General features: G+C 42.7%; 1 protein-coding gene across 2 annotated transcripts; it reads right to left on the bottom strand.

Moving 5' to 3' along the window:
* Positions 1-3,237: 3,237 nt before the first annotated feature.
* On the bottom strand, positions 3,238-13,082 carry LOC147104270 (beta-crystallin B2-like). Of its 2 annotated transcripts, none has more exons than XM_085961458.1 (6): positions 12,984-13,082; positions 10,463-10,555; positions 10,136-10,254; positions 9,419-9,551; positions 7,294-7,436; positions 3,238-3,557 (listed from the first exon to the last, which is right to left on the bottom strand). In XM_085961458.1, the coding sequence occupies exons 2-6, from the start codon at positions 10,520-10,522 to the stop codon at positions 3,389-3,391; spliced, it is 624 nt and encodes a 207-aa protein (XP_085817584.1). In that variant the 5' UTR covers positions 10,523-10,555; positions 12,984-13,082; the 3' UTR covers positions 3,238-3,388. The 2 variants fall into 2 exon arrangements, with proteins under 2 accessions (XP_085817584.1, XP_085817583.1); XM_085961457.1 differs by having other exon boundaries at positions 12,910-13,063.
* Positions 13,083-15,135: the final 2,053 nt, after the last annotated feature.

The raw sequence follows: 15,135 nt of genomic DNA, 5'->3' as shown, positions 1-15,135 counted from the left end.
TGCATAAACAGAGAGACCTAGGGGTACATGTGCACAAGTCATTGAAGGTGGCGGAGCAGATTGAGAAAGCGGTTAAAAAACCATACGGGATCCTGGGCTTCATAAATAGAGGCATAGTGTACAAAAGCAAGTAAGTTATGATGAACCTTTATAAAACACTGGTTCGACCTCAACTGGAGTATTGTGTCTAATTCTGGGCACCGCACTTTAGGAAGGACGTGAAGGCCTTAGAGAGGGTGCAGAAAAGATTTACAAGAATGATTCCAGGGATGAGGGACTTCAGTTACATGGACAGACTGGAAAAGCTGGGGTTGTTCTCCTTGGAGCAGAGAAGGTTGAGAAGAGATTTGATAGAGGTGTTCAAAATCATGAGGGATCTAGACAGAGTAGATAGAGAGAAACTGTTCCCATTGGCGGAAAGGTCAAGAACCAGAAAACACAGATTTAAGGTGATTGGCAGAAGAACTAAAGGCGACATGAGGAAAAACATTTTAAACTCAGCGAGTGGTTAGGATCTGGAATACACTGCCTGAATGGGTGGTGGAGGCAGATTCAATCGTGACTTTCAAAAGGGAATTGGATAAGTACCTGAAGGAAAACAATCTGCAGGGATACAGGGAAAGGGCGGGGGAGTAAGACTAGCTGAAGTGCTCTTGCAGAGAGCCGGCACAGGCTTGATGGGCCAAATGGCCTCCTTCTGTGCTGTAACCATTCTATGATTCTATCCTGTTTTATCCTTTTTAGGTCCAAAGTGGATGATCTCACATTTGCCTACATTGAAATCTATTTGCTGCAGTTTTGCCCATTCACTTAATCTGTTGATATCCCTTTGTAATTTTATGCTTTCATCTACACTGCTTAAAATCTTTGTGTCATCAGCAAATTTGGATATATGGCTTTCTATGCCATCATCTAATTCTTTAATAAATACTGTATTTACAATATTTGAGGGCCCAACACAGATCCCTGTGGGACACCACTAATCATATTCTGCCAATTTGAGTACCTACCCATTATCCCTACTGCCTGTCTCCTGCCGCGCAGCCAATCTCCTAACCAGTTCAATAATTTGCCCTCAATTCCGTGTGCTTCTACCTTAGTTAACAGTCTCTTATGTGGGAATTTATCAAATGCCTTCTGGAAGTTCATATAAATAACATCCATAGACATTCCCCTGTCCACTACTTTAGTCACTTCCTCAAAAAATTCAATCCGGTTTGTCAGACATGACCTACCTTTCACAAATCCATGCTGGCTCTCTCTAATCAACTGAAAATTTGTGAGGTGTTCAGTCACCCTATCTTTAATTATAGACTCTAGCAATTTCCCGACAACAGATGTTAGGCTAATTGGTCTATTATTCCCTGGTTTCCCTCTCTCGCTATTCTTAAATATCGTAGTGACATGTGCAGTTTTCCAATCTAAAGGAACAGTTCCTGAGTCGAGAGAACTTTGAAAGATTATAGTTAGGGCATCTGCAATGTGCTCACCTACTTCCTTTAAAACCCTAGGATGGAAGCTTGGGGATTTGTCACTCTTTAGTGCCATTATTTTCCTCATTACTGTTATTTTACTTACGTTAATTTTATTGAGTCCCTGTCCCCGATTCAATATTAGTTTCCTTGGGATTTCTGGCATGCTATCCTCTTCCTCTACTGTAAATACTGATGCAAAGTAAGTATCCACTGAAATTTACAGTAACAAGGATAAATGCTAAAGCTGTGGTTTTACATTGAATTGAATGACAAATTAAATATTGGATTATCGGCTTGTATTTAATGTTCTGTATAGTTAATATCTAAAATCACAAATAGTAATAATATTGCGTATTATGACAATTGTGTGCTGTATGGTTTGGACTGCCATAATTGCTGCTGAGACTGGAAGCTTTCTTTTCATTAAAAGGAAGTTTCACTTTTGCACAGAGCCGTGGTTATGTGGAATCGACTACCAGCGGAAGCAGTTAATGTTGTGTTCATTTGTACCTTTTAGAAACAGCTGAATGAATATCTGGCCAGGGGTAGGATCGAGGATTATTTGGGATGTAGTAAGAGATAAGAACATTCAGTGTTCCTCAGCTGCTGGAACCATAGAACTGCCTGCCTAAGGAGGGAACCTGGGCAAGGATGAATTTTGTGGAGTACAGGGATGGCTTGATATTCAGGAGCTTTGATTGATTTGCCCTTGTGGGGAGCAAGAAGACATTTGCAGAAATATTCTTCCGGAGGTTGTACGCAGCCCATGATGGGATACATTTTGTACGTGGTCTCAACAAACCATTCTTACTCAGTACAGCCGAACTGAAACTATTCAGTCTGTCCTCTGGTCTGGTACAAATGTCCAGCCCAGGTTGTTCTTCACCACAGCCCTGCAGTGACACACAGTGGCCACACTGGTATATGACAAGAGATAAAGATTAGCAAGGTATGCAGCTACAGATTCCACCTTTTCTCAGCCTTGGATCTTTACACATAATTGTTAAGTAAATGGCCAGCCCCTTTAAGAACAATTTAGCACAGTGTTAGAATCCTGTTCAAGGACCAACGTCACCTGGAATGAACAGTGCGAAAACCTACTCATTTAATTGAATGGCTCAGCTTTGCATAAATGATCAAATAGTCAAATTTTATATTGAAAAAGATATTTCTACATTGCTAGCTATATAGTGTTATATGGTATATGCAGAATACATTGGGACCCTCTGGTCTTGTTAGGGTTTGCTAGTGAGTTATGGCCTACCGGTTAAACGAACCTCTTGCAAGGTATACACATGGATTTAAATTGGTAGATAGCCGTAATTTCCCCTCTCCCCAACAGAGGCAGTGACTTATGCTGAGCTTTGGTTCACTGGGTGCTGATCACTGTCTGGCATCCTGCAAAATGCATTCCATTGTAGGGAGCATCACAGCTGACCCACACCAGATGCACATTTTCCAGCACAGACCATTGGACGGTGATCAAGAGTAAACACCCAAGCTGATTTTTATTTCATAGCCCAGGGATGTTGAGGTAAATTGTAGCCCCTGACTGTCTCCCTCTCCCCAGCTGAGAATAGTTTATTCAGTACAGATTGGGAGGCATTCTTCTTTGAGAGAATTTTTCCTACAGAACTTCGCTGTTGTCAGCATCCAACAGGATCAATTTTGTGGGCAATCCAATCTTTGCATCCTTCCCTCCAGCCTTCTTCTGTTGTTGAGTCAGTTAACAGATAAAAAAAAAGACGCATAATAGAGAAGGTGAGTTTGAAGTGCGGGATTTTATTGAATTGGCTCAGCTGTTGTATTCATACAGAATATTGTGGGGAAGCGTTCATTTAACTTGTAGTTAGGAATTTAGCAGCAAATCAGAGAGAAACTGTTGGCAAGAAGCTTGGGAGCAGAGGTGCCTTTCAATTAGTGGGATGAAAGATTCCCCTCTGGTGCCACTGCATATCCCTAATACGTCTGACCGACTGGATCTGAGCCTGCTGGGCTCCAAATTCGTTATTGTCCTTGTACTCTTTCTTCTCAAGCAGGTACTGGTAGCCTCTGTAGCCTGGGTACTGGTAGCCGACCCATCTGGAAGAAATACGTAAACAGGAGTTACTGAAAGAGGAATACCACAAATCTCATCCTCTCGGGCAAAGGAAAGACTTTCAACCCCTCGTCCCTGCACCCCCAAGGTCAGTGCTGAGCTAACTGATCTCAGCTGCGGCAGTAGTTGAGCTGTTATAGTTGGCCTCACAACCATTGGCGAGGGACGGAAAATCAGCAAGGCGTTACCTTCTTGATCACTAGTCAGTGACTCCTGCTGGAACGTGCGTGTATGTGTGGACATCAGGTGAGGACAAGAATGGGTTGAATGGTTGAATACCCAGTTGATGTTGACTCTTTCAGTTACACATGAAAAATGGTCACTTAGGTGGAAATGTACCCCAGCAAGAGTCAACACTGTCCAGAAAGGAGGGAGAAATTGGCAATATTGAATCACTCTCTCCTCCCAGGTCAAGGTGCTTCATAGAAGAAAGAAAGACGTGCATTTATATAGTGCCTTTCATGACCACTGGACGTCCCAAAGCACTTTACAGCCAATGAAGTAGTTTTTGAAATGTATTCACTGTTGTCATGTAGGAAACTCGGCAGCCAATTTGCGCACAGCAAGCTCTCAGCAATGTGATAATGACCAGATAATCTGTTTTAGTGATGTTGATTGAGGGATAAATATTGGCCAGGAGACCGAGGATAACTCCCCTGCTCTTTTAAATAGTGCCGTGGGATCTTTTACGTCCACTTGTGAGAGCAGAGAGCAGACGTTTAAAATCTCATCCGAAAGACAGCACCTCCGACAGTGCAGCACTCCCTCAGCACTGCACTGGAGTGTCAGCCTAGATTTTTGTGCTCAAATCTCTGGAGTGGGACTTGAACCCACGACCTTCTGACTCAGAGGCGAGGGAGCCACGGCTGACACAAGGATTTAATCTTTCGAAAGAAGAAGAAATCCAGTCCAAGAAATACACCACTGTGCAGGTCAACCATAGAACAGTTTTTTTGGCATTTCAGAAGATATCTGTAGACTGGATAATTGATTTCACTGATGGCTGTGAGGGGCTATTGAGGTGTCAGCCATGGCTCAGTGGTAGCACTCTTACCTCTGATTCAGAGGATCGTGGGTTCAAGTCCCACTCAGTGCCTTGAGCGCACAATCTAGACTGACACTTTAGTGCAGTACTGAGGGAGTGCTGCACTGTCGCGGGTGCCGTCTTTTGGATGAAATGTTAAATCGAGGCCTTGTCCGCCCTCTTGGGTGGAGGATCCCTGAGCCATCACTAAAACAGATTATCTGGTCATTTATCTCATTGCTGTTTGTGGGATCCTGCTGTGCACACATCGTCTGATGCATTTCTCTACGTTGCAACAGTGACTACACTTGAAAGATTATTTTGTTACTTTAAAGCGCTTTGGGATGTTGTGAAAGGTACGCTATAAATGCAAGTTCTTTCTTTTAATGAGTTTGGGGAGGAAAAGAAAAATCAAAAACACGAGGAGGGAACAAAAAAAAACCTCCCAACATAAAAAAAGGAATGGGGGAAAATTTCCATGGGATTCTCCCAATCTCTTAAGTGAAAACCCTGGAGAAATGGCATAAATGGTCATTTACGCTGTTTCTCCAGGGGTTCTGCTTATCTCCCATCAGAGAACCCCACATGGAAATTCCAGGCGGTTGTATCAATGAAAATAGTGGTACTTGGACTAATGTTGTTAGTGCATGTGTTATCAGAGCTTTGTGTTTGAGAGGCTATGCTCAATGAAGATTGCGTTTAGGTTCCATCTTATGCTGAGGACTGCATTTTATGATTAAAAGACAGTCTGCAGAATACTGCTGAAACAGGCAGTATCAGGAACATGTCCAATCAGCCCAGACCTTCAAGGTCATAAAGATAGTTGTTTGTTCTTTGTGTAGTTCTCACCTTCTGGTAGATAAGGAATAGCTTTTACCCTTTTACCTAAATGTAATTAGACAGGCAGCTTATGAGTGAAGTTTGTGTATCTCTACCAGAGAGACAGCAAGTCTCTGGATTGCTGAGCCAATGGAAGCTGATGTAAACTAAGGGTAAAAATCATGGGAGGTTAATAATGTAATGGGCTGGAGCTGAGGGTATAATAACCAGATTATTTTAACGCAAAGCTATGGAACATTGAGACGATAGCAAAATACTGCGGACGCTGGAAATCCAAAATAACAACAGAAAAAGCTGGAAAAACTCAGCAGGCCAGGCAACATCCGTGGAGAGAGAAACAGAGTTAACATTTCAGGTCGAAGACCCTTCGTCAGAACTGAGAAAAAAGCAGGAAATGAAACACATTAAAAACCAAGTTTGGGGGGCTGGGAAATGGGGGAGGGGATGAAAGAACAAAAGGGAAGGTCTGGGAGAGGTGAAGAGACATTAAGAGATATTCAAGGCGAGACAAGATGGTAATAGGACAGGTAAAGAGACAAAGGATGGCTCTAGATGTAGTGTGAAATGCGCTGGCAGAGTGAGAGACAGCTGCCGTGTGGGAGAGGGAAAAAAAAAGGCACAAACCAAAGGTGTGGATAAAAAATATATAAAAATATGATAGGGGCCAAGGTTATGATCTGAAATTGTTGAACTTGATAATGAGTCCGGAAGGCTGTAAAGTGCCTAATCGGAAGATGAGGGTTGGCCGCCCTGCTACTGAGCTCAGCAACTGTAATGTATGGTTTCCCACAGCCTTTGTATCATTGCCGTGTGTTGTCTGTGAGTATCATTTCATCTATAAATCTGTAAGCGAAAGACTATGTTTAGAACTCTCATTTCTGGCACAGAGACAACAGTGCCAAGCTTGTCTCTCTCTAGCATTTCTAACAATTTGGTCAGAACTGTGGAAGTAGTGCTTTGCATTCTTGACATCAACGTAATTCCTGAACATGACAAAGGCCTCGCACAATCTGTCTTTCATTCTTTTCTTTCATCTTTAGGGCTGCCACCTGTCCAGTTTTGAACTGGATAGTTTGGGTTTCAAGTGGGAGGTCTGAAAAATTTTAAATGCAAACCAAATCCAAAGTACTTTTTCTCTACTTCTGTGTTTCATGATATGGAGGTATTAAGGTTATAGGAGCATAGGAACAGGAGGAGGCCATTTACCCCCTCAAGCCTGTTCCGCCCTTCAATGAGATCATGGCTGATCTATGACCTAATCCATTTACCCGCCATATTTGCCCTATTTTCCTTAATACATTTGGTTAACAAAAATCTCTCAATCTCAGATTAAAAATTAAAAATTGACCGAGCGTCAACTGTCATTTGCAGAAGAGAGTTCCAAACTTTTACCAACCTTTGCGTGTAGAAGTGTTTCCTAACTTCACTCCTGAAAAGCCTGGCTCTAATTCTTCGGCTATGTCCCCAATCAGCGGATTAAGGCTTTCAGAGAACTTTCATCAGCAGCAAAGCACAGGTTGGAACCAGAGCCATGATGTTGTTCCCTGCCCTCTGCCCATCTGGGTTTGCAACTGGGAAAGGCTGGCAACCCTATTCACATTGGTATTTTACCAACGTATGTGTTCTCTTGGTGGAAGACATGCTAAAAGCAGCTGGGGCACCGAGCAACACTATACCCTGCATTTAGAAAATATTCACTTGTCTGGTGAGATCACTCAAAGGGGCTAATTTCCCAATGCTCTGATGGCCCGACCCAGTGCATCATTGGAAAATTACTCCCAAATATGTCCGATATCAAGTGGAGTCAAAATATGTTAAAACAATAGCTTTTCTAGAAGTCCTCTCCCAGTACTCACGTTCCATTCAGAACACGGATGGATGACACTTTCTCCTGGTATCCGTGAGCGTGGAAACTTGGTACATCGTCATCTATGATTTCAATTTTCTTTCCAGTAAAGTTAGGGTTTTCATAAAGTATGATCTTGTGTTCATTCCCATCCTGTAGATGCAATGATACAAAAGTGTAAGTCCTTTTCAGAATAGGAGTTCAGTCAGTCACAATGTCTATGAATCATTTAGTGGCCACCCTTTGATTTTTATTTTCAATTTCCTCCCTCTTTTTCTCCCCTCCTACCTGAAGGTACTGCCTCATAGTGGAGTGTGGGTTCACAGTTGCCAGCAGCCCTCCAATACCTCACCTAAGTGACCACTCCTCATGAGCCTTGACAGTAAACAACTGTAGGGTATTTGACTTTGAGGGATCATAGTCAAGTTCAACTCCATCCTCATCCAGTGTCCACATGCACACTTTTCAGCAAGAGTCATTGAGATCAAGGAGCGAGAATCCTAGTTTCTCCCTTCTCTTGACTGGGGATAATGAAGCAAATTGTAGAATCTGACTGCTGCCTGGATAAGATCACAGACTAGAGCTGGAAGTTGGAACCTTCCTGATCTGTATGGTTCAGGGCGACATGAGGCGGTGCATTTACTAACTAGGCCATCAGGCCATTCTAACTATTAACTAGAGTGGCAACATTTGTAGTAACTACTAGTCCACTCTACTAGCCATTAAACTGAATATAAAGTCAGATCACTATTTCTGCTACATTTGGTTAGCTTTTTCTGATCATTTAATTGACATTGGCAGATAAAATGCCACAAAGAATTATTTACCAATAAGCCAGAAATTCCAGTATGCAAACAGTGAGCAGCACTTTAACCCTTTGCCTCCTTAATAAAAAGGAACTTCCTATAGTTATGTAATGCATGGTGTGACTGATTCTTAGCCCATCTTGTACAGTAACAAATGGAGGTGTTTATATTTTGGAGAAATAATAACTGTTCTCATTAAAAAATTTATAGTTATTTCCTTTAGTTATATAATGTTCTAGTTAATTATAGAATTGAGTTCCAATAGTCCAGGTAAATGATTGCGAGCTTCTTGACTGCGATTGTGAGACAATAAGGACTTTCTAACTTTAATACTTAGCATCATAACTCATCTGTTTTAGCATGTGACTAATGTGCCTGCTCTCTATTCCCGATTATATAAAGCTTTAATAAGTGTTTTCAACTTGAATGGTGCAGAGATCAGCAGAGTACCAAGGAGAGTAGTTGGGAGGCTTGAAGCTGAAACCTCGGAGTGAAGATATGGTGCTTCCACTGAAGAACTCCTGAACAGAACCTGCAGTGTTACAGTAGCCAATAAATGCAATCGCCACAGAATTAGAAGAACAACAGCAGGATAGGCATATTAACTATTACCCAGCTAGCTATATAGTGAACAGAATCTCCAAACTGTGGGACAACATTGAAAATATTGGCCATTTTGGAATCTGACCAAGTGGAAACATGTTTAAAGTGTGAGGTGCCTTAACACCTGCACTGTGTAAGGGACGACCAACATTTTCCCTCCAACTGTGCTCATGTCAAACTCATTACAGGTGCCTATGAGGGGATGCACCCTCCAGGTTTCCTACAGTTTCATTTTTTTTCCTTTCCTTCCTCTCCTGCAAGTGTTGATTCATCCTGGGGTGCAGTTCCAAAAGTGACAGCAGACCTTTGGCGTTTCATTCCAGCCACCATTCTTCTTTCATGAGCTTTGATGCTGCATGTTGACAGGCTGGTCAACCACGAGGAGCTTCAAGTGTCAGCCTGATACTTTCCACACCCAATCTGCACACATGTGCATCTTCCATCTGGCATCATTGAATAATGAATAGAATCAAACCCACGCCCCTCGCCATCTGATTTCTCCCCTCCCTAGCCCAGAGGTGCGCCCAGAGGTGCCAAGGACAATTATATTGTCTCACCTGCTGCCTTGGTTGAGGTCCGCTAACTCAGCATAGACTGAAGTTGAACTCGCTACCTTACTTATCTATGAGGCTAAGTACCACACCAGGGGTTCCACATTTCTGCTGGTCTGATTCTGTTTGGTTGGGGTTTCCTTCTGTTTTAGCTGTGCGATCAATACCAACATACCAGTTTTATGGGTTTGAAGGAGCCGATACTATCGCTCCTGCGGCTGTTTGTCCAGGTATCCCAGCGGGGATATTCTCCTTTCTCAAATACAAACTGTTCACCCTTGCAGCCTGGCTGCTCATAGCCAACCCATCTGAAAATAAAACAAAGCAGATTTGGTGTCAGACATCAATGAATGTTATCCACCTTGTAACAACAGAGTGTATTTATTCGGTGACAGGTGGTCTAGTGCTGTTACTACCAACTGCAGAGTCCAGACATTTTAATTCAATTTAGGTATCTCTCAAAGTGATGACCTTCACATTTCAGTTTCCTACTACAAACACATTTGAGGTGTTTAAATGGGTTGACACCTTCATGAAAATAATGGAAAGAACAATGTCGTATGAGCATGTTAAGTGCTGGTTACTAATATTGTCGTAATTTCTATGCTTTTATTCACCACATTTCATTTTTATCCAATGTTTTCCCATTAACCATATGTGCACAGTTACAGATATGTGTCCGTGTAGCCTAACAATGCCCACATTTGCCCTTGGTTACCCTTAGTCTGATTAATATTTCTCTAGTGTATTTGTTCATTTGACCTCAAGCTCTCCAGGCTCTCCTGCAATCCCCCCAATTGCTCGTGTGGAGCATAAACACCGGCACAGACCAGTGGGGCTGAATGGCCTGTTTCTGTGCTGTAAATTCTACGTAAATCTATGTAATACTCACGGTCCACTGTGCACCACAAGGGAGCCAACCTTTCCCAATCCAGCCTCTTTCAAGTTGGGACAGGGGCTGTTTATCTCATGGAAGCGGCCCTGGAAATTCTCCTGCTCAAACAGGACAATCTGAAACAGTGCAATAAAATAGGATTCAGGATGGTCATTCCATTATTTTGAATAAGAAATAGGGTTACTAATTCAAAGAATTTTTAGACTGAGAAGCATATAGCTCAGAGCGTATCATCCCATTGTCCCAGCTTAAGCAGAACAGAGTGAAGGACACAACATTTATAGATAAATAGGTAGATATGAAAGAAGAAAGCAATGAACCAACCTTGTGGGCAACTGTGGAAGTGGGGTGCTGCTTGGGAGTTGGGTTCTGTTCAGACGCCATTGTGGCTGGGACTAGATGTGTTTCTGCAAATCTCTAACAAAAGAGACAGAAAGGAGTAAATGGATTACATCTGTCTGATAACTATTGAACCAAACTGCAATACTTCATACTGCAAATCAGAAATAAGTAATTGCTATCCATTGTTGTTTGTTAGATAGGTCAAACACCTGCTACAGATGAGTGAGACTTGTTATCAGGATCCTTCATTAATAGAATTAAAGCATAAGTTGTTCCTTTTTTCCCCTTTTTGATTCCTCTCATAGTGAATCATGTAATTTAACCCTCCCCAAAATTCAAGCAAAGCAATTGTCGAAGATAACTCAATATGCCCCTCAGCAAGCACCCGAGTGATTTCTGACACTTGCTACCACCGAGGCAGTTCTGTAACTGTGAGAATGGGAGGAACTTTCCAGCTTCCATAATGCATGACTAATTTCCATAATCTGTCATCTGGAAAAAAGATTTTTCAGTATATTTCAAATGATCAATTTTATAATAGAGTTAGACAATGCTACAAAATTTCAAGGATAATCCTTAGAATCATAGAATGATACAGCTCAGAAGGAGGCCATTCGGCCAATCGTGCCTGTGCCGACTCTTAAAGGAAACAGATAGGGTCGATAGAGAGAAACTATTTCTGCTGGTTGGAGAGTCTAGGACTAGGGGGCATAGTCTAAAAATTAGAGCCAGTCCTTTCAGGAGTGAGATTAGGAAACACTTCTACACACAAAGGGTGGTAGAAGTTTGGAACTCTCTTCCGCAAACTGCAATTGATGCTAGATCAATTGTTAATTTTAAATCTGAGATTGATAGATTTTTGTTAACCAAAAGTATTAAGTGATATGGGCCAAAGGCGGATATGTGGAGTTAGGTCGCAGATCAGCCATGATCTCATTGGATGGTGGAGCAGACTCGAGGGGCTAAATGGCCTACTCCTGTTCCTATGTTCTTTGGTAGAGCTATCCAATTAATCCCACTCCCCTGCTCTTTCCCTGTAGCCCTGTAAATGTTTTCCCTTCAAGTATTTATCCGATTCTCTTTTGAATGTTACTATTGAATCTGCTTTCAGGCAGTGCATTCCAGATCACAACTCGCTGTGTAAAAAATGTTTCCTCGTGTCGCCTCTGGTTCTTTTGCCAATCACCTTAAATCTGTGCCCTCTGGTTACTGACCCTTCTGCCACTGGAAACAGTTTCTCCTTATTTACTCCATCAAAACCCTTCATGACTTTGAACACCTCTATCAAATCTCCTCATTACCTTCTCTGCTCTAAGGAGAACAACCCCAGCTTCCCCACAACATTCCAAACAAAACTGTAATGGTGTAACACTCGTTGGCTATAAACTCTCTCAATAATATTCCGATAATAATGTCACAGTGGCTAATCCTTCAGTGTGAATATCATCACACAATAAGAGGAACATCAGCAGAGTTTATACACTGACAATTTCTGTTGGCATAAAAACCTACCCAAAATTGTAAAATACCTGAAGCACTCGGAAGCAATCAAAAGTCAATAATATAATCACAAGCATCTCTCTCACAGTGCATGATGTTATTTAACTTCCTTGGTTCATTGCAATTTTTTCTCTTTACAGATGTTAGGTGACCTGCTGCATATTCCCAGCACTTTCGGCTTTCTTCCTTGATTAATTACTGCCTTGTAATCACTCCTAAGTATCTGTCATTCTTTATATAGCATCTCAACACCTTGTTTAGATTCCAGACTGTAACTCGCCATCTGGTATCTGTTATTCTCTGTATATAAACCACATAAATCTGGAAACAGATTCCAACCTATACGTTACTCCTGTGGTATCCATTATTATTCTTGCAATTTTGATCTAATTTCTTGTTAAAAGTAGAAATGCTGTTTAAGTTTTTACAGTAAGCACATCAGAAGACCATTACTGACATTAGTTTCTAAAATGCTAGGATTGTTTTGAACCTTGCCCACCAGCAGAAACCCGGCAGGCAGTAAATGTATCCCGTGGGAGTTATCCACTAAGGTCCCGCTATCTTCCCACGGGTTCCGATTATAACCTGCTCATCTGAGTCGGCGAGAGGGACACCCAGCAGATCCTTCTTTAAATATGCAGACCGGGCTCCAATGATGTTATCGGGGCCCGTCTGCAAATTTAACTGGAAGCCTGGAGGGGGAATGCATTGTGGCTGCCCCGCCAGGCGAACCTAACGGGAAGAGAAGCCGGGTCCAGAAGGGGCCTAAAAAGGTAAATGGTTTTCTTTTTTTCACTATCCTTGTGGTGCCTGGAGGAGCATGAGGCTCCTCCCAGTCCTACAAGGAAAGTTTAGGCCTGCCTTGCCCCGGGCTCCCCCCCGACCGTGAGGCCCTTCCAACCACTTAACCTGAGTGCCAGGGACCGTACCTTCGGGTCCCTGGCGATGGCCTCCTGCCGCCTGACGTTCCACTCCCGCCTGCCGGGCAGCCATCACTTCCTACCGTTTTCTTGGTATCGGGTTGCCAACTCTGGTTGGGTGTATCCCTGGAGGTTTCGTCACGTGAACCTCTTGCCACGAAGCACCCCGCCCCTACATGCCCACCATTGGTCCCTGCTCCAGCAGCACTGCCTTCCCACGCCAGTTGGAAAGGGAGCAGACTTTGTTACCGAATTGGATTCATCTCGACTGCTGGGTAAAACAGCCATGTTTTTACCCATCTCCAATATTTTTATAACTAACAAATGAAATATTCAAAGAAAATGGAAAAACCCACAATTTTGTTGAATGCCCCTGTCGGATTTCTCTCCGGGATTACTGGCAGCAGTGTCCTAGAGATTAATCATCAATTCCTGGTGACTCCGGGGCAATCCTGGAGGCTTGGCTACCCTATTTGTGCAGGAAGCCGACAGGTGCTGTGCAGATAAGGCCCAGGTGTTAACATCTCCCAGGCCTCACTCTGCTGAGCTCTGAATGGTTTGCCGTCCATCTCAGTCCCTGCCCGCACCACTCCCACCCCAAGTTAACATCTCAATCCCTGCCCGCACCACTCCCACCCCAAGTTAACATCGGCGCTCATGTATCATTCGAAGAATCATAAACTGTTTAATCATTTTAATCAATTTTATTGATTTTCTATGCGACATTAAAAATAACGAGTACTTCCATCTTAGCTTATATATATATATATATATTAATGTCGAGATCTGTAGCATTCATTATTGATTGTTTAATCTTAACCTGTTAGTGACACGCCCTATTTCATACTCAAAACATTCCACCCATTAACCCCCCCTCCCCTGCGCACACACCCACTCCCAAACCTATTCATTACGGTTACCTAGATTCAGTTATTCTACCAGACAGAATTGCAGAAGATCCCCAACTATCTTGAGTAGCCTTCAACAGAAAATATAAACAGTAGTTGACAGACACAAAACAAGAGAGAAGCACTAGTTATGTCAATAAAATATTTGAATTCTAGTCATTTTACAAAAAGTAAACTATTGAGTTAGAATTGCCCGGAGATGTAACCGCTCTTACCAGTACCCAGTCGTGTCAGTGCAGGATGGCGGTCTGTCTGAGAATTTATACTGAACTCAAACAGAACCATGCCAAAAATTATTTGTTAACTGGTTAGAGCGGGCTTGTGGACAGATGGATTGGGATTAATGCTAAATAAAGCATCACTTTTACTGACATGCAGAGAGCATTGTTTTGCTGAACACAAGGCGGGTAGAATTATTTCATTAGCTTTCAGATTCATCGGGTGCCCACATTGTTTGGGTTTAGAGCAGAGAGATTTGAAGAGTGCCTGCATCAGCTCTCCCAGTGCCAGCAGCTGCGAGCGTGACCCTGCAGACAAAGCACACATCAGCTCTACTCCAGTGGTTTCCGAGCCAGGCTCCTATTGCCAATCACAAACCAGAACTTCACCATAGATCTGGAAAAGACTGGAAACGAGAGTCTGCAACCAAGTTAAAACACATCGAGAGAAACTTGCTGAATGTGGTGGAGAGTGGGCATATAGACTCTAGTCCTGGATTGTCCCATGTGGAGTAATGTTACTAATAAAACTACCACATTGCAGTTACTGATCCAACATTAATGCCAATTACCCCTATTTCAGATGCAGCTCTCAATATTGATTGCACCTTTTTTTCTTTCAATTTTTTCTCGTCTGTTCTGAATGCATTGAGGGCGAATTTTTTCTGTGTTTTCGGTATAGTTTACGCGTAGGATTTTTTTTTTTGCAAGGAAATTTCAGTGGAAGCCATGTCTGCACCTTTAAAACGCCTCCACCGAATTTCCTTGTGCTTTTTAAGCCTTGTCACAATCTGTCCACTGGGGAGCCACTGGCCTCATTTGCATATTTAAGAGTGAGAGCCAGTGGTGTGGCAGCTCTTTGAGTTTCCTGGATTTGCACTGGTGTTGTACTCTGGGTAAATGAGGTGCAGCAACTGTCACGATCGCCTTGTCAAGGCAGAAATGAGGAGTTTCGGAACGTGAAGAGTCTGTAAACTTTATATCGTGAGTTCCGCCACTTGCAAACGCTCTTTGAAACTTTTTTGCAGATGGTGAGTTTGCAGGGCTTGTGGCAGAGGAAGACAGGACAGGGTGAAGCAATTGCACGGGGAAAGTGTCCTGGGTCTCAT

This window comes from Somniosus microcephalus, chromosome 19 (genome assembly GCF_052327205.1).
Source record: "Somniosus microcephalus isolate GS21.2 chromosome 19, FLI_Smic_1.0, whole genome shotgun sequence".
Taxonomy (NCBI): domain Eukaryota; kingdom Metazoa; phylum Chordata; class Chondrichthyes; order Squaliformes; family Somniosidae; genus Somniosus; species Somniosus microcephalus.
This window is presented reverse-complemented; position numbering and strand designations above follow the sequence as displayed.